Below are 22060 nucleotides of genomic sequence, written 5' to 3'. Positions count from 1 at the left end.
GCTAGATACAAAGTTTCACTGGTTTTTAACTTTCAAAAATATTTTTATGTATCTACAAGTATGAATGTGCTCTACATGTGTGCTTGGTGTTCTCAGAGGCCAGAGAAGGGCAGTGATTTCTTTGGGACTGGATGGCTGTGAACCACCCTGTAGACACAGGGAACCCACTCTGGCTCCTTTGAAGAGCAGCCAATCTGTTCTTATGTTAATATATTAATCGCTGAGCCATAGCTCCAGTCCAACAACTTTGCTTTTAAACATTTACAACTTACGGTGGACGAGTTAAAGGAGCACTTACCGCTGCTGTTTAAGCTGCCTGTTCTTAACGTACTATCCTACCTTTCTCTGTCTCCACATACTTTCCTTCTGGACTGCCTGAAATTTGTAGGTCTCACGTCTTCAGTAATTTTTTTTTTTTTAATTAGCTACAGTGTGGGTGGGGCCCACCTTTAATCCCAGCATTTGAGAGGCAGAGCCAGGTAGTATGTAAACCAGCCTGGTTTTAGGGAGTTCCAGGACGGCCAGAGACCTTGTCTCAAAAACCCAAAATACAAAATCACCATTCAGCCCCAGGGCGCGGTAGATCCAGGTCTGGTGCTCTCAAGGGCGAAGCTGCCCACGCCGGGCGCACCGCCCCGGGCACTGGTGAGGTGCCGAGCACAGGCCTCTGGATGTGGGGCATGTTACGAACTATTACCACGAGCGCATCAGTTTTAAAGAGAGAAAGTGTGGGCCCTCGAGCCACTCAGAGCTGCCATTGTTCAGCCGTGCATTTCGACCGGGGCTGGAGCGGCCGCTCCGACAGGTGGCAACGTGCTCTGCAAAGTTCGTCTACGTCGTCCTCGGGGACCCGTCTCACGTTTCCAGGCGCGGAAGGAGTGGGCCTGGGCACCGCGGCCGCCGAGGGTTGGGCCGGGCCAGCCGAAGCCAGGACGCATTCCAGAGGGGAAGAGCTGAGCCCAGAGCCGCCCTCGCCACCCACTTCCCGCTCAAGCGCATCCCCGCCGCCCGCGCCTGCGCTCGGGGGTGGGGGGGGCCCAGCCTGCTCTCAGCGTCTGCGCCTGCGCGGGAGTGTCACGTGACGCCTGCGTGCCGCCGGCGGCGGAAGGAGCAAGCGGGGCGGGAGCAGTGGGCGGAAGGGGCGGTGCTCTGCTGCGCGGCCTCGCGAGGGTGAGTGTGGGGCCCGGTGCGCGCGGAGGCCAGGAGTCGGGGCCGCGGTGCGTCCTCCGCCCGGGGTCAGCCCCGCTGTCGGGGGCGCCCCCTGGAGGCTCGCGGGGGGCAGCCGGAGAGGATGTGGCTGAGTCGGGGGCGGGGTGGATGTGGTGGGGCCCGCAGGAAGGACTGGAAGGGACTGCGCGCTTTTTCCTTACATAAGAAAAGGCGTCGCCGACGCTGCTGTCAGGTTCCCGGGGGCCGGCTTGCGAGCTCGTCCCGGGCAGCCGGGAAGGACACGGGCCCCGAGGCTGATCAGTGCTAAGGAGCTCCGCCTGCGGAAGGGAGCCTGCTCCGAGGGGAAGGAATTCTCATTTGTAGGGGAGTCAGGGCAGAATGGAAAGTAGGGTTCAGACCGGGAGTCACAAAGCGGTGTCTGGGTTGCCAAACACCGTCGCGATCGCGCCGGTAGCGGCCCACAGAAGACATGCCAACTTCAGATAGGTTTCTCATTTGAAAAATGAAAGATAGCCTAAGAAAAGGGTTTCTCACTGTCGCCTTTCTTAACAGTTCCCTGGCATATATTTTGGAGAACAAAGAGACTATAAAAAGTGGCCAAGCTCGTAGAAAACCAATTTCCAGGAGAAACAACGTTTGGGGGGGTGGGGGTCATCTACAATGTTAGGAAGTTCTTTGACGAAGTAAATATATTCAGGGAAGTAGTATTTTTAATGGGATGGTTCTTTTAAGGCTTTGTTTCCTATTAGAGACTATAAACATGGAAAGTTATATAATCATGAGGAACGTAAATGGTGCTTACAAAATTTGAGGGTGTCATAAGAATATATTTGGAATGGATGGAGCAAGTGAATGGTTGGAATTTGCCCCAGCTGACTGGTGTCATGTGGGAGAAGCAAACATTTAGTCTTGCTGTATGTATGAAAGGTGTTGAGCATTGCTTTAATATCTTCATTGCCGCAGGACTTCTACAGAGACCTGATTTTTCTGGAATATGGAACAAGTATCTATATTTTTATGTGATTCTCCCGTTGGTTTTAATGTGATTGATGTGGTTGAGTTAACAAGCACCCTCTGTGTGCCAGGTATCACCTAAGTTAGTATTCAGAATAACTTGACTTAGAGAAGAAATGATTTTCCCAAAGCCAGGATCATCAGGAGAGGATTTAAGAGAAGAGTGGATTTAAGCAGAAGAGAAATGTCGTAGAAGAGGAAAGATGCCACCAGTCAAATCTGGAAGGTGGGAAGTTGGGAAAGTGAGCAGCAGGTTTGGAAGACGGAGTCTCCTTAGAGGAGGTCTGAAAGGAGAGTGTGAGAAAATTGGGCAGCAGAAACAGACTGTTGGACTTGGTTCTAGGGCTTCAGTGTCTCACAGAAGAATGCATGCGGCGGGGGCCCACTCCCACAGTCAGAATGCCTGGAGTGGGGCCTGAGAGTTTCCCTCTCACAGGTACCCCTGGTCTGGTTTGGGGGATCACTGTGCTAGGATGTGGAGGAATTTGAACAGAAGAACCCTAGATCGTGTTCCCAGATGGATCTTGCTGTGCAGTCCAAGGGCACTGGAGAAAGGGTGGAGAGAAGGGCCATGTTTCTCAGTGTTGATCAGCACGTGCTTGGCACCAGGTCCTGCCCGAGTGCACGGCCATTATTCACACTTGCTGTTCCCCTTGCCTGTTTACATTTGCACAGGAAGAGACTGTAAGAGGGCTCAGTTACTAACTAGTGCTAGTCTCGCTAGCGCTGCAGATTTCTAGAGCAATGAATAACAACATTTAATGGTGAGAGGCTCCCAGCACAAATTGACCTCAGAGTAGAAATTTAGACATGTGACTCTTTCTGGACATAGTGAAAGGCAGAGTAGACAGGAACCGCAGAGGAGTCCTCCCCAGGAACCTCAGAGAAGTCCTCCCCAGGCAGTGAGTGTGTTCTCTGTCACTTTCACTTATCAGTAACCGCCTTAACCACTCTGTAGAACCATTTTAAAAATGCAAAGGGAGAGGTGGAGTTTTGAGCAGGGGTGGAGATGATAAGCAGGTTAGTGGTATCTGACAACATAGTTTCCAAATCAAGATCACTTACACACCAGGTGATTGTGTGGCCTGTGGGTATTGTGCTAGACCATAGACACTGATTGAGTTTAAGATGCCTTTATTGTCATGGTAATTACTGAAATTAAGAATATTCACTTGCTCAGTTCCAAGACAAATATCCTTTGTCAGACCCTGCTGCTGAGCAAACTCCCAATACAGAAAAGTGGGTATGGATCAGATTCTTGAAGAAAAACACACATTTACAAGTATTCTGTTTTCAAAATACCGATTAGCAGACAGTGTAATGGAGTTATGGACTATTATAAAATTATTGCATAAATTCTTTGATTCTGCGGATGGCGAGCTATAGATCCCGAGCACCCATGGTTTATAGAAGACTGCCGTCTTAAAAGTTACCACTGTACATTGTGATGAGGGCCGTCAGAGAGGCGGGGGAGTAACCACACTATGGTTCCTGAATGCTGAAGAGGGTTTTGTGAGATGATGAGAAAGAGCACTTCCCACATGCAAAGACTATGGTGATGGCCACTCTGGAAAAGAGCGGAGCTGCCTCTGGGGTCTGTGTACACACAGAATGGAGACAGCAGGAAAGCAAAGGTTGAGGAGGGGATGGCAAGAATTCCTGGAGGAATATACGGTATTTATGTCACCACTGCTTGCCTGGATTGTAAACTTGATGCCACCAGGAGGCATGTCTGGCCCATATGCCAGTACATTCCAAGTTCTAGCACAGGGCCCTGCATATAGTGGCTTCTGCATAAGTATTTATTGAATGTGCCACTGCACATCATAGAAGAAAACATTTTTATTTTTCAGGTAAGGCAAGGGGAGCCTTGAAGGTTTGAAGGAGAGTATATGAGCATGAGATGCCTGGTAGCGTGGAGGATGAGGAGAGAATGTTCCAGAGGTGGCTGTGGTAGACTGTGGGCTTCCAGACTTAACAGTGTACTCATTGCAGGCTGCATTAAAAAACCAGAAGAGGCAGTGCTAGAGAGGATTATATGTACAAGGGATAAATGTTATTGAGTTATTTGTGTTCCATGCATGTGTGCATGTGTATTGTAAATATATGTCTTATGGCATACAGAGCTTGAAACCTACAACATTAGAGAGATGTGGATGATGGAGAAGAAAGAATAAGTAAGCCAGTTTTGGAAAAAGTGGATGTGAACTTAAAAGGTTATTATCTGTGTAACTCTCTCAGGGGAAGTATGATTAAGTCTTGTTCCTGTAACAAAACAAAGGTTTATTTTGGTTCAGTTTTGGAGACTTTGATTCATGGCCAACTGTCCCTGTTGGCCCTGTGGTGGCACAGTGATTGTGGTGGAAATGTGTGGCAGAGGAGCTACCTGCCTCATGGAGCCAGGAATGAAGGAAAGAAGGGGCTGGGATTCTGATAGCCCTTTTAGGGGACCCCCGTGGCACAGCTTCTGAGAGGTCCCACTTCCTTAAGGCTCTGCTGCCCCTAAGAGCACCAAGGCTTAGTGCCAGGCCTCTCACACATGGACCTTTAGTACTTTTAAGATCCAACCCATAGCAAGAAGTGGTGACAGCTTATTTCAGTATTTATGTCTACTTAGTATTTTTCACTGTATATTAACCCTCTGGCACCCTGGTTTATTAGGTGTGACAGTGCTTTATAGTAAGCAACTGAGTGTTGTAAATACCACAGAGTTCTGTGTTTTAGAAGTGCTTAGCCTACAGATTGTAGGATGAAGCCTTTCTGTCAGAAATCAGGACAATTAACTGAACAGTTTGCTGTGATTAATGGCTACATTCCTTGGTTTCTGTCCTTCACATGAAGGTGATTAGTTACATGAGCAAGCGAGAAGCCCTTCTTCCTATTTAGATCATTTTGTCAGTATAATGGACAGAATCTGCTAGAATGTCAATACAATTACAAACTTATTTTTCTGTCCTGCCTGTGACATGTATATTAAAGATAAAAAGTTGTTCATTAGGCTAAGTTATATTTGCTTTTAAGAAATGTAGTGTCCCCTTTAAAATCAATTTAATTAAATAACAGGGTTAGGTAGATTTATTGGGTGTGACTTTTCTGTGAAATGAAGAACATTTTAAAATGTTAAAAATTTAGTCTGTTCTGTATCTAACTCATTATTGGGAAATCATGCTGACTTTCTAAATTTGACAAAAGTAAAAAACAAATTGTAAACAATGAACATCCAGTTGTAATTATGATAGACCCAAATGTGAAGGCTGTGTAACTTTCTCTTGAGGTCTCAGCGTACAGATCTGTGTTTATGAAATCCCACCACTAGTTGTGAGGCCTTGGGCCTCCACCTCACAGTGCTGAGCTTCTTCACTATACAGTGGGGTTCCTCTGTTGTAGGATTAGTTAGGAAAGTACACATAGAACCTCATCATACGGCACATGAAGTGAAGCAGAGCTGTTGTGTCTGCTGTTCACATAGTCCTAAGAGATGGGGTGCACAGGGGTGGACTGAGGGGAGATCAGCCCTCAGACAGTCTGGAAGGTGTCGGTAGAATCTGGATAGTTTTGTTAGTTTACTGGGGCAGGTAAAAATGACTAACAGTTATTTCTTAGTTCTTGCTTCTCACTTCAAGGACTTTTAAACCCTGTCTGGGTATGAAAGACCTACCTGCCTCCAGAGCAACCTTTAGGCTAGCCAGATCGTTAGCACAGGGTTGTCATTGTCGTAGTGCATCACATGCATGACATTCTCCATGAATAAAAATACTGTCTCAAGATTGTTTTAGGGAACTGCTTTTTTATATGTTAAAGGAAGCTATACTGTCTTTATTAGACGGTTTTTATACATTTTGTTTAGAGAATTTGCTTGTATTATGAATAGATACTTCCATCTGGTAAAGTTCTTATTGAGGGCTTGGTTCTTTCCATATTTATATATTTCTTCTCTGGAAGTTTGGTTAGATGTCAAAGATGTCTCGACTGGCAGTAGGTGCTTGGAAGAGCAGAGTGTGTTTGTAAAGGTTCTCTGCTCACACAGGCTTAATTGCCAGTCAAGCTCTTCCCCATAGGCTGAGTTCCATTGATGAGTCTAAAGAATGGTTTTGAAAGTTGGCCATCTGAGGAGGTCAAGACTACATACTGTCCTTTCTCTGGGAGGACCATCAGCTAATCAAGGAGTGATGAGACCTGGCTAATAGATTTCAAGACAAAGCAACAAATATTGTGTTGCAGATGTGAACAGAAAGTTGTGGAGCACTGACTAGCGTGGTTGACAAGCATGGCTGACGAGCACGTCTAACTGCCTGGGAGGGTCTGAAGGAATGTGTCTCAAGGGTGCTGTTTGTCAGTCAAAATAAAAATTCTGGCAGTGGCCCATTGGGTAACAACTTTCAGGGTGTGGTTGCGCATCCAATCTGTATGATTCTGATAAAAATCAGAGCTAAAATACTAGCCACCCTTTCACCTTGCTTGTAGTTCTTTTTACTAGTTTCTTTTTTGGAAGATATGCTAATATTATGTCTAATTTGGAAGTTGACATGCACACATATTGAATGTAACACTGAAGGTTACAATAAATAGTAAAAGACTCATCAAGTTGATTCCTGGGTTAGGAAGAGATCTAAATGAGGAATGAAGGGTCATAGGTTATGGCAACGATAATTAAATCATGAGTGGTTATTAGACATTTCTCATTTTTAAAAAAATCTAAATTCTAATCTTTAAAAATGATTTAGTGGTTGCTATAGCAACTGTATTAGTTTCCCATTGGTGGTGTTAGTGTATAGCAGATTATCACATTTATTTTCTTAATAAACTGATTTATGGAGGAGGGCACACATGCCAAGTTAGGCATGTGGAGGTCAGAGAGCAACTTAGTAGAGATGGCTCTCTCCATCAATTTTTTCTTGGGTTCTAGGGATCAAAGACAGGTGATGAGGCTTGCCTGCTAAGCACCTGTACCTGCTGAAGTATCTGGGCTGGCCCAACACTTTCATTGTCTTAGAGTTTGGTTAGTCATGCCTGACACAGGTTGAAGTAGCTAAAATCAAGGTGTTGATGGCCTTTATGCCACCCTCTTTTCAGTGACTCCTGCTTCTGGTTTTCTCAGCCTCTCCTCCAGTCAGTCAGCTTTCACGGGTTGTCTCACTCTGTTCACTCCGACCTCAGAGAGCCGACTGGGCCTCCTCATGTCCAGCTGTTCTTTTTTTTTTTTTTTTTTTTTTTTTTATTATTTTCTTTATTTACATTTCATATGCTATCTTTTTGCCTTTCTCCTCATTTTAAAGGTCCTGGTGATGCTACGGAGTCAACTCAGATAAATAGACTAATCTTTTTTTTTTTTTTTTTCACTAGCACCCTGAATTCTATTAGTGTATTTCAGTTCCCCTTTGTAAAGTAATATATGTTCTGAGAGTTGAGGAATTCAGACACATGGGCAGTGTCAGAGATACCATTATTATACACTATAACATTAGGCTGCTTTTTAACAATATGGTCTGCCAAAACTAGATTAGAATCGCCACGATAACCCTGATGTAAGGGAAGTTTTATTTATTTTGAAAAATGCTCTCAACTTCTTCAATCTCTAATCAGGTTTTTTGTTTGTTTGTTTGTTTGTTTGTTTGTTTTTTGGTTTTTCGAGACAGGGTTTCTCTGTATAGGCCTGGCTGTCCTGAAACTCACTTTGTAGACCATTCTGGCCTTGAACTCAGAAATCCGCCTGCCTCTGCCTCCCAAGTGCTGGGATTAAAGGCATTTGCCACCACTGCCCAGCTTCTAATCAGTTTTAAAACAAGCTTGTATCTCATGGATTTAAACAACATGTAAACATTGGAGATATCCAAATTATGCCTGAGCTCTGATTTTAGCACTGAACCTAAGATTGAAATGCATCTGCCATCTCAGTTGGATATCCAGTGGGCCTTAAAAATTAAATCTGGAGGTGGGAGATGGCTTAGTAGATAAAGCATTTGCCATCCAAGTGTGAAGGCTGGAGTTCAGATCTTCAGCTCCCACATAAACACCTCTCAGGCATGGTGACAAGCCTGTATTCTCAGCACTCTAAGGCCCATGGAGGGATCCCCAAATTGAGATAGCTAACTAGACTAGCCAAATTGGTGAACAAAGTTCAAATTAGAGACCTTACCTCAGTCTACAAGGTGGAGAACAATCAAAAACAACATCTGACAACCCCAGCCTCCACACACATGACATATACATGCTTGACCATACCCATGCACACAAACATATCCCCCAACATACAAAATACTAAAAATAAAAATTGAAGTAATTTATCTACCTATCATACCTACCTACCCACCCACACACCCTCCTTCCCATCTATCTATCTATCTATCTATCTATCTATCTATCTATCTATCTATCTATCTATCTATCTATCTATCTATCTATCTTCTGGTCATACCTCATACCTTACCTCCCATTCTTCAGCTTCCTGTGGCTCAGGGATACCTCTTGCATCCCACATCTGGTATGATAACAGTTCCTTCAGACTTCACATGGAGTTTGAACATCACCTGTACTTGGTCCAGGCCACCATCTTCTTGGCAGTTACAGTAATTCCTGCACTGTTTTCTCATCTTGTTGTAGGTAGCACTCCCTGCTACCTACTTGGGAATTTAACATGAAATAGCCAGAGATCCTAAAAACAAAACAAAAACAACAACAAAAAGAAACCAAACAGTAATGAGCTGTAGAGATGGCTCAGCAATTAAGAACACTGGCTGCTCTTCAAGAGGTGCTAAGTTCAATTTCCAGCACCCACATGGTGGCTCACAACCATCTGTCATGGGATCTGATTCCCTCTTCTGTGTTTATGAAAACAAAGCACTCTTATACATAGGATGAATAAATAAATAAATGTGCATAATAAATTCTTTGTCCTGGCTTCCCATCTCATGCATTTAATACACTATCTGTCTGTAAAGTCTGTGTTCATCCTGTCTTTGTCTCTCCTGTACTTTTCCCTGTAGCTCATTCAGATCCAGCTACAGTGACTGACGGACTGACAGTACCGTGACTCTCTCCTAAGAACGTAAACCCCATGACGGCAGAAACACTTTCTGTTCTCCATGATGGCAGAAACACTTTCTGTTGTTGCGGCTGTGTTCTCAGAGCCAGGCTAATGTATGGCACATAGTGAATGCTCAAACAGTCATTGAATGAATGCTTCATAATTTTGGTTTGGGGTTCCCTTCTCCCCTCAATATATTACTTTGGGCTTGATTTGGTAACCAGAAGTACTCACTGTAAGACCTTTTAATACTAACGGACATGTTTTACATAGTTCTAATTTCAGACAGCATGTGGGAAGTTCAGACCAGCTGTATCTTGTCTCTGCGGTTGTTTTAAAGTAACTACCGAGTACCTGATGTGTCAGCTTTACAGAGTCTAACGTGCAGGAAGCTCTTTAATCTGGCTTCTGTTTACAATCCCTTAATGCCACACCCAAATCTATGTTCTCCACTTTTCTTTCATTTCCTCACTAAGGGCCCGTTCTCAGGTTTCTCACTCTGGCCTCTATTGCTATAGTCTCATCACTCCTCTATTCTCACGGTGCTTCTACATGTATATATGACTGTACACTGCTGCTGCTACTACTATTACTACTACAACTACAATAACAACAACTACTACAACTAAGATTGATTGTGTTGCCCATGACAATAGACAAAGGGTAGTTTGGGCCTCAGTTTTTTGTCCAGGTTCAAACCTCATGTCTCCTCACGAGTTTTGTCTATCCAGGTCTTTTGCCTTCACTGACTTTCCCAATCTTCTCTAGTCTGGCAAGGACTAGACCAAGTACCTACACTGAATTTACACATTTAAGGCCTCAGCCTGGAAACCCTGCCCATCCTTCTATAGCATGTTTATTCTTTTAGACTTAGTCCTGGCATTGACTCCCAAGTGACTTGGACTCCTCGGTGAGCGTTAGCTTCTGTGGTGTTGACTTTTCCCTGAGCACTTTGGGCTTTGGGCTGTTGGCCGCTTTGTTTTGTTTTGTTTGGACATGGTGTGTCTTATTTCATGAGCTCTTGAAGTACTAAGGCTCTATCACTGAAGAAAATGAAGTAGTCTTTTTAGTAAGCTGCAGTAGGGTGACTAGGAATCTCCACAGGATATGTCCACGTCCTAACCCCTAAACCTGGAAATGTGACCCTCCTTAGAAAAGCAGTCTTTTTGTTGGAATTTAGCAATGACTTCCAACATTATAGTAATTTGTTAGAACTTGTGTGAGGAGCTAAGTAGAAGATTAAAGCAGATGGCTCTTATCTGTTACTGTTCTCATCACTGACCAAAATGCCAGAAACAGGCGACTTAGGGGAGGAAAGCCTTAGTTTGGCTATTGTTCCAGGTGATCTCAACGCATTATGGTGAGGAAGACATGATGGCTGGAACAGACGATGGGGCTCCTCATATCACCCAGGCATATAGAAGGTCAGAGCTTGGGGCCAGAAGCAAAGAGAACCAATCATCACAGCTTCTCCCACAGCCAGGTACCACATCTTAAAGGTTCTACAGCTTCCTAAAACTGTCAGCAGTTGGGGACCAAGTAATTCCACACAGGAGCCAAAGGGACCGGGTCAGATTTAGGCTGGAGTAGCAGGAGCACCTAGCAACATTTCTGTCACCATCTATGTTTCACTGTTATTCCAATGATCTGGGAACTACATATTCTCAGGAAAGGATGACTGAATAAAAACAGTTCTTGCCGTGAAATCTCTCTCTAGTTATACTTGTAGTGTTGATAAGAATTGTATATAAGGGTATGCTGAAAGAAGCTTTTAAAGACAGATTCCTCTTATTTTTTCAAAGGATTTATTTTAAAAAATTAATAAATCTAGTGTGGTGATGTACACCTTTAATCTCAGTACTTTTGAAAGGCAGAGGCAGGTGGATTTCTGAGTTTGAGGCCAGCCTGGTCTATGGAGTGAGTTTCAGGACAGCCAGGGCTGCACAGAGAAACCCTGTCTCAAAAGCAAACAAACAAAAAAGTACTTTATTAGTATTGGTGTTTTGTTGGCATGAATGCCTGTGTACTTGTATGCAGGACTCTCAGAGGTCAGAGAGTGTCTGAACCCCTGGAATCTGCCATGTGGGTGCAATCCAGGTCCTCTGGAAGAGTAGATAGTGCTCTTAACTGCTAAGCCATCTCACTAACCCCTAAAATATTTATTTTTATTTTTTAATTCCATATTGTGTGCATATGTGCAAGTGAGTACAGGTTCCTACAGTGGCCAGAAGAGGGTATCAGATCCCTTGTAGCTGGAAGTAGAGTAGTAGAGCTGCCTGGTGTGGGTGCTAGGAATGAAACTTGAGTCCTCCGTATGAGCTTATGTGCTCTTAACCACTGAGTCATTGTTCTGGCTCCCACTTTTTTGTTGTTTTAAGTATGTGCAGGGTAGTGATGGATGTTTAATACTTTTTACACAGTTTTAAAAATTGTCCTTTTACCACAGTATTTTCTGGGACTGTTTCTTCCTAGAAGACTCAGAAGTCACACACATAGTCTCACCAACAAGACTGTCTAAACATGAGCTGAACAAGGACAACAATAGACATCTTGACTTGAATGGCAAAGCCCATAAGGCCTCCACCCTATGGCAAGAACTACAGGCAACTAAGGACTGCTGAGAGAGGGAGAGAGAGCCTTCCCCAGGGAAGAGCACACCATTGGCTGTCTAAAACCAAATGGTCACTCCTCAGAGCATACATACAGATAACATTACACAGACTAAGCAAGTTATATTTAGGAATATATATATATATATATATATATATATATATATATATATATATATATTATACATGCATGTAACAATTAATGGAAAGGTGCCATGGACTTAAAAGAGAGCAAGGAGGGGTCTATGGAACAGTCTGAAATGAGGAAAGGGAAATGATGTCATTATCTCAAAAATAGTTGTCCTTTTAGAATAAGGTTAATTTTATATAAATAGAAGTTATAATACCTTTTTATTAGAGTTCTTTAGAATAATAGAACTTATGAAATGAATAGAATGACTCTATATATGTATTTATAGGTATATCCATGCCTACATATGCCTATGTATATACATAAATCATATATATGGCTTATTAGAATAGCTTACAGGCTGTAGTTCAGGTATCCAACAGTCCAGTAGTTGTTCAGTCCGTGAGGCTGGCTGTCTCAGCTGGTCTCCAGTCTACCCTGGAATCCTGTAGAGGTAGGGTCTCACACTCATGAAGGAATGGTTTGCTAGCAGAGCAAGACCAGTCAGGAAAAGAGCTTCTGACTGTGTTCTTCATCGGCTGCCAGTGGAAGGTGTGGCTCATTACAAGTGGATCTTTCCACTCCAGATTATTTAAGAGAAAGTCACTCACAGGTGGGCCCAGTCATTTGGGTATTAGCTAACTCCAGATGTAGTCAACTAGACAACCAAGAATAGGCATCACAACGTTCCTCAAAATAGAAAAAAGATTTGAAAATCAGTAGCTCTAATCCTACAAATGAAAGGCTTTCCCCATTTCAAGTATCATTTAGAGCAAGTATCTCAGAGCAGTAAAGTAACTCCCTGAGCCACAAAGTATGGGGGACAGCACTTAACTGGACGCGTCTGCATGTCTGTAAATGCCAGCTTACCTCTGGAAGTGGGTGTGTGATCTAGCATTACAGTGTTTTACAAATTGATAAACTGCAAGTCTAATAATGCCAGCTGCTCCGGGCTTCCTACAGGAATCAAGCCATCCAGTCCGCACAGCCACTCTGCTTATCTGTCCTTTTACTGCAGAGAAGATTGCAGTACAGCATGCTTAAGGAACTTGCCCAGAGTCATAACACCACGAGTGAGTGGCTGTGGCTGGTAACTTGTGTCGCATTCTGACTTAACGTATTTAATACAGTGGGGAGTTGTATTGAGAACATGTGGAAAGCCTCTACCTAGTTCTGCAGTAGCTCCGACCTGAGTGTGCTTACCTACAGAGGCTGGTGCGGGGCTGGGAAGCAGCAGGCGAGCAAGCGCCAGGTGCTTCTGACCGTCTCTGAGACACACCGGTCTGCTCACTGCCCGGCCCACGCCATCTACTTCACATTAAGGCTTATTGTTGTTGACTGTGTGCTTATGTCAGATTACTCAGGGTGCCTCTCTCAGTACATGCATGTACCTAAACTTGTACCTCAAGTGCCGCATTCCTAATCACACTTCTTATGCAGAGAATGAATAAGAGGCCAACGGCAGAAGGAATCTTCTGAAAGAATCTTTTGTGCATGCCTCAGAATCGGGTATGTTGACCTGAAGAAATCCTTAAGATGAATGCAAGAAAAACATGGCAGAAAATATCTACTCTAATGAGGTTTTGTATATTATTTTTTACATTTGCTATTTATCCTTATTCTTATGTGTGCACATACACACACTTTTGAGCATGCCACAAGTAGAGTGACCACTGAAGTCAGTTCTTTCTCTTGTGGGTCCCACGAATGGGACTCTGGTTGTTAGGCATCTGTAGCAAACACTTTAAAAAAGGCCTTGTGTTGGTTTTGTTTACAGGATAATTTTAATGTGAACTCTATTTTACAATAAAGTAGTTCCATGTTTTGAGTTATTCTTAGTACTAACTATGGCCAAGGAAGTCCTCTCCTAAATTTTAGTGTCTTAGTTAGGTTTCTGTTGCTGAGATAAAGCACCATGACCACATGCAGCGTGGGAAGAAAAGTTTTATTAGGTTTACAGGTCATCATCAAGGGAAGTCAGGGCAGGAACTAAAGTCAGTAGCCTGAAATGAAGCCGAGACCATGAAGGAATGCTGCTTTCTGGATTTCTCAGTCTTCCAGTTGGAGTCCTGGAGAGCTGGTGGTCTTCAGTCTACATTTAAACCCTAAAGAAGTTGGCTCTAATGGTGGCCAGTAGAGTTCAGTAGCAGGGTAGATGAACTTGCCAGTGAGAGTGAGGGCAAGCAGGCAAAAAAGCAGCGTTTTCTTTTTCCATGTCTATGTGCGCTGCCACCAGAAAGTGTGGCCTAGATCTAGATGTAAGGCGGCCTTCTTGCTTCAGGTAACCCGATGAAGACACTCTCTCCTAGGGCGTGCTCAGCAGCCTGGGCTTTAGTTATTTCCAGATGGAGTCAAGCTGACAGCCAAAAGTAGTCATCACATATCGTATCAAGGGCTCTGATCATTCCTGTCTTAGGGTGCAGGGAAACAGTATGCAGGAGTGCTGTGCTCCCTTGGGTTTCTACTTCAGGATTTTAATTCTGTTGAACTCAAAAATACACTTTCCTTCCTTCTAGGCCATTCATAAATCACACTTAAGTCAGAACATATCCAGTTACAGACAAAATGACTATTTCCACGCTGCTACTTTCTCCTTATTGGCATTTGCTAACCCGCCTCTCAAGAATGCCTTCCCCACGGCTCCTTCACTCAAGTCACCCTGCGCCGGGACCCCCAGGTGCTCTGCCAAACTGTTTTGGACACCACTGTGCTAAGAGGGTGCTACTGTTTGACGGCTTCAGGAGGACGTTATGTGTCCAGGCAACCTTGAAGGACCACACAGAAGGACTTTCCGATAAAGAACAAAGATTTGTGGATAGACTTTATACGGGTTTAGTTCAAGGACAGAGAGCTTGCCTAGCGGAGGCCATAACTCTCGTGGAATCGACTCACACCAGGAAGAAGGAGCTGGCTCAGGTGCTTCTGCAGAGAGTCTTAGCCCACCAGCGGGAGCAGGAGTTGCGGAACCAAGGAAAGCCCTTCACATTTCGAGTAGGTCGGTTTTCTTTTCCGTTGTTCAGGAAGTGGCTTTGTAAGTTCTTCTTTTAAATACGTCCAAGAGGTATGAGATCAAATTGAGATTTCTTTGCTTGATATTTGGATGAAATATAAATGCTGTTTTTTATAAGTATTAATCTTTATACATGGTAAAATTACCATGAGCATTTGAAGCAAATCTGTGTACTCAGGAGGAGTAAGAATCTTGCTGTGGATTCCAGAACCCAAATATACTGGATGACTGTTAAACAGGGTGCTCTTATTTGGCAGTCTTCTGTTTTTGCACCCCATCCATGATTAGTTACCCTCGTCATGTTGGAAGGCTGCATCTTGGCTGCTTCATTGGCCTTTCTGTACACAGGCCTTCCTTCTTCTTCTTTTGTTTTCTTTAGTCTTGCTATCTAACATAGGCCCACCCTAACTGTCCATCCTCCTGCCTCAGCCTCTTGAATGCTGGGATTCCAAGCATGTCCTATGACCATGGATGTCGACACTTGACCCCTGCATAACCATGGACCCAGACATGGCAGCTCAGGCTAGGACCTCTCCATGGCCCCAGGTGACAGGACTGTCCACTCACAGCAGACTGCTCCTCTCCAGTTCCGTCTCCTTCATGACGCTCAAGCTGCTCCACTTCTCTTTCTCTCTCATCTGACTGACACACATACACACTGTGGTAGCTCCCACTACAGGCTGGACACTTGGTTGGTGGACTCGTAGGTGACATCTTCTGTCCTTGTGCCTGGTGTGGTGGCAAGCTGGTGTTCATTGCCTCTCTTGTGCCATGCACTGGAGAGCGGGTCTGTAGGTGACGTGTGGATTTGATTTGATTTGGTTTTTATGAGTCCTAGGCATAAGGCAGCTTTGGCCACCAAGCCAGGCATCGAGCTAGGATGAACAGAGGACTGCCATCTGCTTTGTCCCTGACTGATAAAGCACAGTGCCACCAACAAGGTGCCTCTACTCATTGCCAGGGGGGAGGGAAGAGACACTTTTTATTACGCTGCTAGGGTGGCTCTCAGCCTAGCCATCTCCGTACTGTGATTTTAAAGGAGAGAAATTGTAATACTGTCTGTATTTAAATGTTCATTTGACTTTTTGGGTTATTTGACTTTGTCCTGCGATTGTGAGTAAGCTTGCTACATTTTTTAACCCTGTAATGTTGAATAGTTGAGATACATTTCTGAGCAGCAGGGGTTCAGCAGGGCAGTTTGGGTGGGCAGAGTGTCCCGTGACAGCGAAACAGGCGCTTTGAACCAACTCTTCCGTTAAAAAGAACTTGAGATGGTGGGATAGTGCAGGAACTTGTGGGCAGTGAGTAGATGCACACAAACATTGACATTGTACTGGACTTTGTATCATAGTATATTGGTAACATAGAGAATCAAACCTCCTAGGATTGGATACGAATGCTTTAAAGATGGTTTTCACAAATAGCTAGCCAAACAATCTCTGTAGTTGTCGACACATTTTACAGTCCTTCCTCTACCTAAAAGAAGAGACTCTCGTTTTGAGAGTACTACACTTAGTAGTTTTCTCCTTGGAGAGAAAACCCAGCATGACAAAGTCTACTTATACTCAGCTAGAGAACCCTTGAAGAGACAAGTGTCCAAGGGATATGTCTGCTTAGCAGCTTACACAGACCTTCTTGGATCTTTCTGGATAGCCTACCCTGATCTTAGGCCCGATTAACTCAAGTCTTCAGTTATTTTATCATCATCGTAAATAAAAGTAACACAGATTTATTCAGCATCTATAAAGGTGCTTGTGATGGAGATCTGCCATGAGTAGTGAGGACCTAAGCCTTCCACACACTACATACACCTTTGAAGATTGTTAAATGCCTGTGATTAATATCCTTTATTCAATGGGAACAGCTCTCATGCCCTGTAGTGTATGTGACACACTGTACTAAACATAATCTCATCTAATTCTTAAAACAACCTGCAAAGACCCATACTCTTGCAGTAGCTGCTGTCCTGAGGAGCCTGCTGAGGCACCAGGGAAGGTGAGCAGCACAGGACAGCCCACAGACCTTGGGTTTGTGAGGATCTCACAAGGATGAGACACACTGACCCCACCTGCTATGATCGACTGACTGACTCTCTCTCTAGTAGGTGCTTCTCTGCCATTTTGAACACAAGTAGTTTTTTTCACATTTCCTTTTATTAGATATTTTCTTAAAGTTATGAGTAAAAAGAAGAATATTTGTATGGAAAATTACTTTCTCATTCACTGGCAATTTCTAGAGTAATGGATTGCTTTTCCAGTGGGCAGAAGCAGAAGGGGGTGTGTGGAATAATTACCCACCATGATGAGAGGAGAGCAGATGGAGAAATTCTGCACCCCGCAACACAAGCAATAATGTCTGTTCCCAAAGATCTGCATTACAGGAAAAGGGCAAACCACATCTTCTGATTGGTGAAAGTGAACTTTGTGATCATACAAAACTTGCAATTTTTCCTCTTTATCTCACTGCTACTCAAAAATTAGATAAAGATAAGATTTTTCACTTACACTTTAAGGCATGTTAAAATATGTCAGTTATGATTTTCATAGACTAGATGAAAGTACTCATGATGTTGATTTATTTATTTATGGTGACCTATAAGTCACCAGGGCACAGCAGCTAGGCCCCACCCCAAAGACTTCCAAACAGCCATTCCCAGCCCACTCCAATCAGGGCAGTGTCCAGGTTGTATCTTACAGGAGGAAAAAGAAAAGAAAAGAAAAGAAAAAGCCCAAGGTCAGGCTACCAAATCCCTGATCTTGCCCCAAGATCAGACCATGTAACCTCTTTAATCCCAGGCCACCCTGGAAAGCCCCCACCCCAAAGAAACCCTGTGTAAAGCATACATCCTGCTCAGTTCTTTGCTCCTTGCCTGAAAAGAGGCAGCCAGTCTCCTGTGTTTTCCTCCTATTAAATGTCTTGTGTGAGGTTTGTTGTGTGGTGTCACTTTGTTGTATTCCTTGGCTCCCGAATGCCAGGATACCTTCATCTGAGCTGTAACTCAGACCTCTTTCTGCTATAGGACTGTCCGGGCCCCCTGGAGCAGGAAAATCAACATTCATAGAATGTTTTGGGAAGATGCTGACTGAGCAAGGACACAGATTATCTGTGCTTGCTGTGGATCCATCTTCTTGCACCAGTGGTGGTGAGTATGGCTGGCTTTTTTAACTGGACAGCTAGTGGGGACTCTGATACAGGTTAGTGGGAATTGGTAGTTGGGTGGCCTCTAACTGCCAGATGAGTTCGGTCTCCTGAAAGATGCCATTTCTGTTCTGCAGAGTGATGTAAAAACTCTGAGACTTGGTTAGGAGGTTGTGCACTCCACAGAGGGGCCAGCTAGTGGGTAGCTCGGTGGCTACTCAGGCAGGGTGAGAGGGGCCAGCAGATGAGGCTGGCCAAAGGGCATGTGATAGCCTCTTGGTGACCATGTCTAAGACCAGGCCCTGTTTGCAGACTTGGTTTCTCCAGTGGTCTCTGCTTCTCTGTTATTATCTTCATTGTGTTGTAGCATCTCTTCAATTAATCTTGAGGGGAAAGTACAAGTGTTTATAGCTTATCATCTGTCTGCTCTCTGTCCAGCGAAACAAAGCCCCTGAAGGGCCCTGTAGCTCACTGCTGTTCCCTACAGCACTCGCTCGGCAGAGCAAGCACACAGTGCACTGCACTCACTTACTGGAGTGAGGTCATGCATTCATTCCACACTCACTTGCTGGAGTGAGGTCACACATTCACTCCACACTCACTTGCTGGAGTGAAGTCACGCATTCACTCCACACTCACTTGCTGGAGTGAGGTCACACATTCACTCCACACTCACTTGCTGGAGTGAGGTCACGCATTCACTCCACACTCACTTGCTGGAGTGAGGTCACGCATTCACTCCACACTCACTTGCTGGAGTGAGGTCACACATTCACTCCACACTCACTCGCTGGAGTGAGGTCACACATTCTCTCCACACTCACTTGCTGGAGTGAGGTCATGCATTCACTCAACACTTAATTTGCAGCTCATCAGAGATAAATGAATGTAAACTTAGCTCCCTAAGGACCATTTAAAGAAAACATACAAAGTCTTTTCTGTAACTACCCAGGAACCATTTCCCCCTTCTCTCTCTTGAGTTAAGCTGCTCAGATTACAGCTATTCACTGAGCTGACATTGGAGCTTCTTCTGTAGGTGGGGCACCAGCAGAGGGGACTATGCTATAGGGTGAATATGACACAATGCTCTTGACCTTGCTCAGTTCATGTCTTTTTTTAAATTATTTTATTAGATATTTTCTTCATTTACATTTCAAATGCTATCCTGAATAACTCCTATACCCTCCCCTCCACCCTGCTTCCCTGCCCACTCACTCCTACTTCTTGTCCCTTGCGTTCCCCTGGATGGGGCATATAAAGTTTGCAAGACCAAGGGGCCTCTCTTCCCAACGATGGCTAACTAGGCCATCTTCTGCTATGTATGCAGCTAGAGACACGAGCTCTGGGGGTACTGGTTAGTTCATATTGTTGTTCCACCTATAGGGTTTCAGAGCCCTTCAGTTCATGTCTTATGAGGGAAAGAGGCAACATAAGCAGTCACACTATAGGGCGTGCTCTGAGGGGCAATACTTGGTATTTAGTGAAAGTGTTTGTTTTGCATGCTGTGGTGTACTTCAGAAAGCAATCATACTTGAAAGACCTTAGGTCAGGAGAGAAGTAGATAACAGTTCTTATTTACTGTTACCCTTTACTGAGGAGTATGGCTGAGAGCAGTCAAAGGGTTTGGTTCATGGTAATAGAACGTTTAATGGTAAATAAAATTATACTCTAGTTCCAAGATTAATCCTTGTCAATTTGTTGTCTAGGTTATTTACTGTTTAAGAACATTGCTAAATGATCCTAGCACAGGCCTTTAGTCCAGATAGAGACAGGCAGATTTCTGACTTTGAGGCCAACCTGGTCTACAAAGCAAGTTCCAGGGTAGCCAGACTACACAGAGAAACCCTGTCTTGAAAAACCAAAACAAACAAACAACCAAAGGAACTTTGCTACATGAAAATTAATGAAAGGTTTTCATAAATGATTCTAATTTTTGTACAAGTGAGAAGGCCTTTTCCTCCCCACCTTCATGGTCTAGAGTATTTTCCATAGAAAAATAAAACAGTAGCTTGAAATAGAAATTAATAACAGACCTCATGTTATATCTTGTGATTAAGCGTCACAGCACATAGCTAGGAGGCTCCTAACCTTTCTTTTCTATGTGTATGTGTGTAAGGGAGACACAAGAGTGAAGGTCAGAGGTCAGCCTCAGTGTCATCTCTTGGCTACTGTCCATCTTGTTTTTGAGACATACTCTCTCACTCTCTTGGAACCCACCAAGTAGGCTCTGTCGGCTGGTAGTGAGCTCCAGGAGTCCATGTCTGCCTTCCAGTGCTAGGATCACAAGCGTGGGCCACCAGGCCTGGTTTTCTTAGGAGTTCTGGGGTCAAATTCATTTTCTTGTGCTTGCAAGACAGCCACTTTACTGACTAAGTTGTGGTTCTTAACCTAATCAAACTGAAAATGAAGGGTCCTATTCTTAGGGTTTTAAAAAAGTATCTGTAATTCAAGAGAAAAATAGGTGCAGTTAAATAGAATGTTACAAATGTGAATTTGCAGTCCGTATAAACATTTATTTATTTATTTATTTATTTATTTATTTATTTATCTATCTATCTGTACTTGTTCTTTAGAGTCATTAGCCTTCCTGTGATATAGCATTGAGACCACCCTGGGAACTACAGCTAACATTTTGGGTTCACTGGCAAGAACAGTTCTATGGGAGACTAAGTTGCTAATGCTGTGTTAAGTGTGTTAGCATCCATAGGGTAATACGTAGATATAGCAGATTGTGCACTTCTGCAGGGATGATTTCTGTAGGAAAATACTTTAGGAAAGGTTTTATGTAAAAAAAAAAAATAAGGAAGTTAAGGTATATGGTAGGCATGTGACCTAGAATTAGTACCTACTAGAAGGCTCTAATGTAGAATAATAAAGGAAAAGGGCATGCCTTTAAGGAACTCAGTCTTTGCTATCTCATGGTGAGTGTAAATGGTCAGGTAGGACTATCCCCATTCCTTGTATGTAACTGTATGGCAAAAGGTTAAGAGCACTGGATGCAGAGGACCCCGTTCAGTTCCCAGCACCTACACCGGGTAGCTTACAACCACCTATAACACTAGTTCCAGGAGATTATGAGGCCAGTACCTCCAACCTCCAACCTCCAAGGGCACCTGCACATATTCACACAAACTCGCCTGTAGACACACGCACACGCACATGCACACACACACACACACAATTAAAAATGATTAAAATCAAATATGTTTTTAATTACAAAAAAAGGAAGTAGAAAAAGGTACTACTAGTGTAAGGGTTTAATTCTTTCAGAATTCCAAGTATTGCTCTTTGCTCAAATGCCACAATTAATTAAAAAAATACAATTAGTCTATTCCCTGGGTATCAGTTGAGTACTACGATAACCACTTTGTTTAGCATCAGTGTACAGTAGCTTCAGGATGAGGTCATAGGCAGGCAATGTAAGCTATAGCTAGAGTACATTTTCTCAACCTTGGCACTGGTGACACTTGGTGACACTGATGGCAAGTCTTTGTTGGTGGCAGAGATTTGTGGTATGTGCAGTAGCATCCTGCCCCATTTGTGACAGGTAAAGCTGTCCCTAGATACAGCAGATTCCTGTGGGGTGGTGGAGGGGCGGACCCTGGTTGGAAACCATCACATGAAGGAAATGAAACAAATGCTGTGAACCTGAGATATGTTGTAGGAAAGTCCCCATCTTACTGTGCGCTCCATGCAGGTGAGGAGGTGAGAAATAACAGACTAGCATAAGGCTGATAAAATGCTTCTGTACAATGAAGGCAATGGGGAGGGGAGCCTGTCTTGGTAAAAGGGAAAGGAGAGGGTCACCAAAAATTTTCTTATGTCCTCCAGGGCGCCAGCAGATTGCAGAGCAGTTGCTGTGTACTGTACAGATTTACAGCAAAGGACATGTCATGAGAAAGTTCCAGAAAGACTCTGAAGGAAGAGACTGTAGTGTGTGTAAGATAGATATGGTCTATTATGTT

General features: G+C 43.9%; 1 protein-coding gene and 1 non-coding gene across 14 annotated transcripts in view; one reads left to right on the top strand and one right to left on the bottom strand.

Annotated features, from left to right (window-relative positions):
- Positions 1–1118: 1118 nt before the first annotated feature.
- Positions 1119–22060, top strand: part of Mmaa (metabolism of cobalamin associated A) — a 28437-nt gene continuing 7495 nt past the window's right edge. The window contains exons 1-7 of one of the 13 annotated variants that reach the window (XM_029532522.1): positions 1177–1217; positions 10550–10691; positions 12911–13020; positions 13388–13527; positions 14464–14942; positions 17977–18099; positions 21927–22034. In XM_029532522.1, coding sequence (XP_029388382.1) covers positions 14513–14942; positions 17977–18099; positions 21927–22034 — 661 coding nt within the window. In that variant the 5' untranslated portion in view covers positions 1177–1217; positions 10550–10691; positions 12911–13020; positions 13388–13527; positions 14464–14512. The other 12 variants (XM_029532526.1, XM_029532519.1, XM_029532528.1 and 9 more) reach the window with 12 other exon arrangements.
- LOC115062744 lies at positions 15783–15923 on the bottom strand. Its single transcript, XR_003842673.1, has one exon. It is a non-coding gene; the product is annotated as a small nucleolar RNA SNORA48 (small nucleolar RNA).

This window comes from Mus pahari, chromosome 20 (genome assembly GCF_900095145.1).
Source record: "Mus pahari chromosome 20, PAHARI_EIJ_v1.1, whole genome shotgun sequence".
NCBI lineage: Eukaryota > Metazoa > Chordata > Mammalia > Rodentia > Muridae > Mus > Mus pahari.
The sequence above is the reverse complement of the archived record's forward strand: the minus strand, read 5'-3'. Positions and strand labels throughout refer to the sequence as shown.